Source organism: Tuber melanosporum (genome assembly GCF_000151645.1).
Source record: "Tuber melanosporum whole genome shotgun sequence assembly, scaffold_129, strain Mel28".
Lineage (NCBI taxonomy): Eukaryota > Fungi > Ascomycota > Pezizomycetes > Pezizales > Tuberaceae > Tuber > Tuber melanosporum.
In genome coordinates, this window is record NW_003299152.1 from 237,154 (window position 1) to 244,109 (window position 6,956).

The 6,956-nt window shown below is 44.7% G+C and overlaps 1 protein-coding gene; it reads left to right on the forward strand.

Moving 5' to 3' along the window:
• Positions 1–1,340: 1,340 nt before the first annotated feature.
• GSTUM_00002399001 (uncharacterized protein) lies at positions 1,341–5,367 on the forward strand. XM_002842510.2 has 8 exons: positions 1,341–1,533; positions 1,609–1,680; positions 1,740–1,832; positions 1,910–1,981; positions 2,049–2,171; positions 2,239–2,319; positions 2,385–3,519; positions 3,573–5,367. Exons 1-8 carry the CDS (start codon positions 1,463–1,465, stop codon positions 4,893–4,895), a joined length of 2,970 nt encoding a protein of 989 aa, XP_002842556.1. The 5' UTR covers positions 1,341–1,462; the 3' UTR covers positions 4,896–5,367.
• Positions 5,368–6,956: the final 1,589 nt, after the last annotated feature.

Below are 6,956 nucleotides of genomic sequence, written 5' to 3' on the forward strand. Positions count from 1 at the left end.
AAGGTAAATGAATTGAAGTCGAATGAGAGATGTGGTTTGATATATAGTTGGATATATGATTTAATGTATAGTATTATTGACTAGAACATCTAGGAAGTAAACTTTCAAATTTTTTTTGTTTGCATTTACCCTAATTTTATTTTATGACAACTTTTTTAGGACTCCCTATAGTTGTAAATTGTTGCCAAACATCCATATATTTTTTCAACACTGAATTTTTTTATTAGCATATATGCCATTTTCAACTTTTATTGTGATATATTTTTATTGGTACATGCCAAACAGGGCCTAAAAGATATTTATTGTAACTACTATTTCTTATAGTGTAATACCTAATAGACTATACTAGAATTTGGAAGTGTATTAATAAGGCTGTTGATAACTTAGAAGATATCAGAATATTTTAATATTATAAAAAAGAATAGAGATCTCATCTTAGTATAAGGTATTGATTACAGTGTACTATTAGACACATAACTTTCTAAATAAAAATTTAAGTTACTTTTATACTTGTAGACTCTATTATACTAGTAGATAGTTAATACTGTCTGAATTTGTTGTAATTTCTACTTTTAGAGAATTAAATGTATAATTGGTATAGTAATTATATTACTAATGGAAATATTTAAAGTATTTTTAAAAGGATAGTATTGGGAAATATCTGTTTGAAAGTATCCTTTTGTGAAATTGGAGTAAAGCCAGGTGTTGAATAAAATGTCTTAACATGGCTCTTTTATACTTTTTTTTATACTTGCATTCTTGACCACTGTTGATCAGTTGTTAGTTAACATGGAAAACCGGCTATCCTCGATGGTGATTAAACATGTCTTTGATCACAAACACTTGAGTTGAGCGGCTGACTATCATAAGTCTTCATGTTGCAGTATTTAACAAAGTATTTACTTAAGCGTACGGTTCCCCTTGTCCTATCATTTCTCACACAATACAAAAGTAAAATATTGCGTGTTTTTCTAAAATTTCTCTATCAATTTTCTTGCAATTCTTGGCCCAACAAATCACCAAAAACATACCAATTTTAAGTGAGGTCAGACTAAGGTGATTCTGTGCAAAAGTTTCTACGTTTTTGATAGTATAATACATTACTCGGCCAATGGTATTCGGAAGTTTTTTTCGCCAAGAGCATGTTATTGAAAAGGTTCAATTTAATAATATATTTGCGGAGGAATCGCTGGAGTGTGATATAAGTTAACCTTAGTTCGCGTTGGTACCGTGCAAGAATGTCACGTGGGCGTTAGTCTTTTAAATCAACGTCACGTCTCCCTCCCCAGCTGTCTCATTCTTTCCCTTTTAAACTCTTACCACCACCAGCAGACCTCCCACTTCCTACTACTACTACCACGTCTAACAATTCGAAGCGCAGTAAGCACTGAGGGCACGCTTGTGGGTTGCTCCTATTTTCTTCGTCCACTCAACATTACTTGTTTTGCATCTGCGGTTCACCATGGCTCGACGGAAAAAAGCGAAACCACGTGTGGCGACGGTCGCGCCGACAAGCTCGTCCAGAGGCACTGGGTAAGTTCATAACGTCCCCATTACTATCCTTACAATTCTACCCTCTATTACTGTTGGTATTGATAATCGTGATAGAAACGCATCCTCACGCGAGCGGGTCGCGTTGCGGACGGATATCGAGAGGAAGAAGACCAGTAACCTTTCTGAGTATGTTGGCACTTGTTGAGGCTCTCCGCTCAGTCTATTAAGACTAATAATTTGGATAGTTCGGGAGGTGATAACGAGAACCATGAGGTGATCAGTGGCGGTGGGTTTGCCGATCCAGGGTCCTCGAATCCATCCGCCGACTATGCCCTTCAGTATGTTAAAATATTATGTTTGATATGTTTGATATTTTTTATTTTTACTAGGATGTTGATACTGATATTTATGGTAGGGGAACTTCGAGTGATCAAGTCGCAACGGGTAGAAGCCGTCAAACCCGAAGCACAAGTTTACCTTTGGTCAAGTGTGTTTGCAAATCCTTGTAACTCTATTATTTTACTCGGGCCAATCGATGCTAATTATTGGGATAGTTACAAGGTTGACAGCGATAGCAGTGAATCCAGCCAGATGAGCATTGACAGCGATTATGTCGCTTCGGGCACCTCAAGTTCTCGTATTAACAAGGCTGCCACTGGCAAGAAGAGGGTTCCTGTGTAAGTTGGAGAGTCTTTCTCTCTTTATTCCACCTCGAGGGGTTGTTGATGCTGATTCTTGCGGCAGAGATTGCTCTGGTGATGAAGAGTTTGAATCTGTGAAAAGACCGAAGGAGAAGCCTACGCCAAAACGCATGAGGAATTCTATGTATGTTGTGACTCTTCTGTATGGTGTAGCATACTTTTATTGGCTCATGCTCACAATCGCTCCAGAACCAAGGGTAATGGCAAACCTTCAACACCGGTGCCCGGAAAAAGAAAGGGGAGGGCTTTCCCCTTAAAGGACGACCTCCCATGTGGTTATGTGGCCCTTGGACCTTCACCAGAATTTAAGTATGTTCAGAAAGGGCCATGCCAACGCAACAAAAAGTTACCGGAACATTGTGAAGCTTGCATCTCCAAGAGCGTCAAAACTGGTGGCTGTCGTTTCAGTGGGATCCGTAAGTTCAAGTACGACTATTATGGGAGTGCGGAGTCGGATCCCACCGACGCAGAGTTCTGTGTTGCCGACGATCAAATGTCCTTGGAACAGTTGTCCCAAGCAGAGGATCAGCAGAGAGAAATGGTTTTTAATTCTGCGGATGCCGAAACAATTCTGCCGTTGATTGGGGTGAATTTGCTGGCGAAGCTTAGTTCTGAACTTTATCACGAGGAATTTCACAGCGGGATTTTGAAGAAGACCAACCTGGATGGTGGTCCTAGGCCGTTGGTCCGTCTGAAGAAGATAACACTCAGAACCATTTGTGATATTTGTTCGACGACGACCTTGTTTGGAACATACTTGTCTGGCTGTTGTGGTAGGGAGATTTGTTTAGATTGTTGGACTGAATGGACACCAGTGGTCAAAGACGGCGATCCGACAATGCCAGATAAATGTACGAACCAAAGACTCCACAACAAGGACTCGTTTTATTTCGCTACGCGAGCGTACCCTGGGGAGATAAAGTTCTTCATCTCTAGCATTAGAGCGTACCGAGATAGGGTCGGTCTCAAGCCCAATGACGACAATCCAGTACCGGATATTCCTATCAATACCCCGATTCATCCGGGCGAAAAGGGGCTTGTTTATCTTGGCACGCCTACTGACTTTGAGGAAGCTGTATCGAAGGTACAATTCCAAACTCTCTGGAAAAAGGGAGGAATTCCCCTGGTGATCAAAGGTTTAAAAAAGAAATTTACCTTGCCTTGGGACCCAGAATTCTTTATCGAGATGTACGGTGGTAAACCCTGTGCAATCACCGATTGTGGAACAGGTCAGGTGGGGGTGTCGACGGTGGGCGACTTTTTCAGAGACTTCTCCAAAACAGATGTTGAGGACACAGGTACATTGAGGAGTCTGAAATTAAAGGTGTGCTTAGTTCCATTTGAATTATGGCGTTTACAGAAACTAATATTACGTAGGACTGGCCGCCGGAGTCTGACTTTAAGGACGAGTTCCCCAATCTATTTGCCGACTTTGAGCGGGCTCTGCCATTCCCAGAATATACCAATCGAGATGCGAGCTTAAATCTGGTTTCGAGGTTACCGGCTGACTGGACGAAGCCAGACCTTGGCCCAAAGATGTACAATGCCTACCCGGCCCCAGATTTTATTCCTGTCAAGAACGGTCCACCAAATCCCGTTAAAGGCACTACGAATTTACATTTTGACATGACTGATGCAGTGAACATCCTGGTTCATCAAAGCGGCGGACCTACTCCTGCTGCTAATAAGCGATGGAAGGAAGTTTACGGATATCCGAAGTGTGGGGCTATTTGGGATATATTTCCTCCAGAAAGCTCTGCGGCCATCCGTAGATTTCTCAAGAAGCGGGATGCGTCTGTGGATGATCCCCTAAATCGCCCCCTTTTTTACTTGACCGAGGAGGACTTAATTGAGCTTGGGAAACCCGAGTACAATGTTCGCTCATACCGTATCTATCAGTCCACTGGAGATGCTGTCTTCGTCCCAGCTGGTTGCCCCCACCAGGTGCGGAATAAGCAATCTTGCATAAAAGTCGCTGTTGACTTTTTTTCGGCCGAGAATGCAGCGGTATGCACCGACCTTCTTGCGGATTTTCGGGCTCTGGCAAAAGCCACTACCAAGAAAGGTGGAATGCGCCTGGTTGGCAAACGTGACGACGTCTTGCAGCCATATAATTGTCTGCTCTTCAATTGGATTAGTCTTACTGGAGTGAGTTTTGAGCGCGCCGTTAAGACTCATAAAGTCGATCTAGCGAATGGTAAACTCATTGATGAGCCCAGTGATTCTGGCAGTGAGCTTACAGACCTGGATGAGATTGAGCACGAGGATTTTATGTTAGATTATGATCTAAAATCTTCAGAGCAGAGTGTCTCTATTCAAGAGGACTCTGGTGTGGGGGCGGAGTCTCACCGGGGAAACCGGAAACGGGCTGGCCTTTCCAATTTGGACGGAGATGCCGCGCCAATGACAAATTCCAAACGGGTTAAGAAAGAGCATGTTCCCTCTACCACTGGCCAGAAGAAGGCCAATCAACGGGGTTCCACAGCAGAGCTTGATAGCAATTGTGACGATGACGATGTAGATGCTCCTCAGCCAAGAGCCAAGCGGGTCAAGAGGGTGTCTGTTCGGGCTCCTCACAAGAGAAGAAAGGTCAAGGGTCAGGTAGTTACTGAAGTCTCTACTTTGGAGGCACTTTCGCCATCGGGGTCGGAACTGGGGGTAAGAACGGTGGGGCCGGGGCTGCATCTCACAAAACTCTGAACACATCCACCGACCCCAATCAGGGGGAAGCTCACCACCCCCTCGAACTAGAACTCTCTGGTTAAGTCGGTATTCCTACTACGAACGGCGAAGACAATTAATCGGCCGCCTCCGCCACTGCTACTTAGGAGACTTGACTCTAAAAAAACGCCTCTTTCCTGTGTTTACCGGTTTCGTTCTCCACTTCCATGACCCTCTACTTGCGCTGGACTAGCGGTAGTTACAGGGCATATCGATCTTAATTTTTTGCTGGAATATATATTTGATTCATGTTTGTTTGTACCCATTGGTCGTGTTGTTTTTGCATTTGAAATTCTCTCCATTTTTCTCCGCCTTTTACTCATAGCTTAACTGGTCACTGTGCAGGGTTCTCTTTTCTCTTCCTGGCTAATCCCTTTAAAAAGAGATGGACACTATATGTACGTTGGATAGCTAAGTTTGTTTGGGGAGAAGGAATAGGAGTACAAGGCTGTATTGTCATACCTTACTGCTTGCGCCTCTTGGTGTGCAGCACTTGAATGTGGCCGAGTGATATTGTGTGAATGACAACTGCGACTTTGACTTGGATTATGCGCACCCCGGGGGTTTCTGGTGTGTCGTAGGGGTATATATCACCGTTTTGCCTGTACCTCCTGCCGTGCCATCCTCCTCCCCCCGCAGGTGATATTACCGCTGCTAACGCTACAACTGGCATGACATCATAAGCCCCTAGAAGCTGTCCATAGCTACATCTCTAGCCCTTGCTGCAGGAAGCAGGGAAACCACACGTTAACGTTATAATATCATACGGTAACATGCTCTAGGTCTACGGCACACGTATTCTCTGGCGCTTCTTATACCTAGGAAAGTGCAAGCTCCTAGATCTAGTAATGGATTCTGGGCTTTGTGTTTTCAATCTTCTACGTGCTTCTGGGGGGCGAGGGGTTGGGTTTGGTGGCCTTCCGCTTGGGTATCGAAAGTTTGCAGGAGACTGGTGTCGGTCCTACCAGGATGGTGTGGTGAGTACAGGTGGGCAGGTATGGTGCAGGGAATGGCTCAAAATAACTAACTGAAATGGGGAGAATACAATGGTATAGGGGCTTGATCTTTGGTTGAGCGGATTAATAAGGGATCCCGGTGGCTGAATGTTGCGAGTGATTATTTGTGACGTTATGAAAACAGCGCCGAGTGGACGTAGGGTGTTTGGGGTTTTTGATTGTATATGCTGGACTTGCTCGAGCCTGAGGCCCAGCTCGCGCTGAGTGCTCTGAGGTTCATAGGGACTCTTTTTTGACAATTGTTGGCAGTTGCGACTCAGCATCAGGTCGCGGGGAAGCGCTATACGAAACGCGGTGCGCCGCGCCATGAAGATATTGGTGGCTGATTAACTTTTCGGGTCTGAGGGGTCGGTTCTCAGATTGATGTTTGTTGGAACGTCGGTGTTCTTGTGTTGTCGGTCCCTGTAGCAAGCTATGTAGGATTGGAGTGGAATGAAACAGTGACGAGTGAAGGAGGGGAAGAGAGGGGATATCATGGAATCCTCAAGAAACTGGTCTTCTCACCGAATAGTAGCTAGCATGGTCATGGCAGAGGTGACAAGGGGAGGTGGCAGTTTTCAAATATATGGCAGGATAGTGTATCGTGAAATATTGATGCCTTGCGGGGAATTATAGCCACAAGTTTTTCTGTTTGCTTTGTTTGCTTTGAGACACCTACTTGCTGCATTCATCCCCCCCAACTTAACCGAACTCTTTCCCCACCCTCATCCGTACCTAAAATCTGCTACCATTGCTCTCAATATCTCTGGTACCACCCACCACTATATGGCTCCGGAGTTTTTCCTCCCTTCAACATGTTCTCCGGCCATGCTCCGGGAACTGTCCTTTGCTCATCAGCACTATCTCTCAGTTCTCACTTGTCATATTCCCGTTTGATACTTGGACTTTCAGCGCTCCCCGCTCAACCGACGTCTATTGCCGGGGGATGAATATCTACGCTGATTCTAGCCAGTTTCAGTGTGTGGTAAAAAGCCGGGGAATCCGGATCCCGTTTTCATTTGGCTTACTTGGGTCGACTCCTACA

Bases quoted from the DNA above. Each gene is read 5' to 3' on its own strand.
- GSTUM_00002399001 (XM_002842510.2), top strand. From the start codon at position 1,463: ATGGCTCGACGGAAAAAAGCGAAACCACGTGTGGCGACGGTCGCGCCG. The intron at 1,982-2,048 runs GTGTGTTTGCAA...TTATTGGGATAG, and splicing joins ACAAGTTTACCTTTGGTCAA to TTACAAGGTTGACAGCGATA. The intron at 3,520-3,572 runs GTGTGCTTAGTT...AATATTACGTAG, and splicing joins TGAGGAGTCTGAAATTAAAG to GACTGGCCGCCGGAGTCTGA.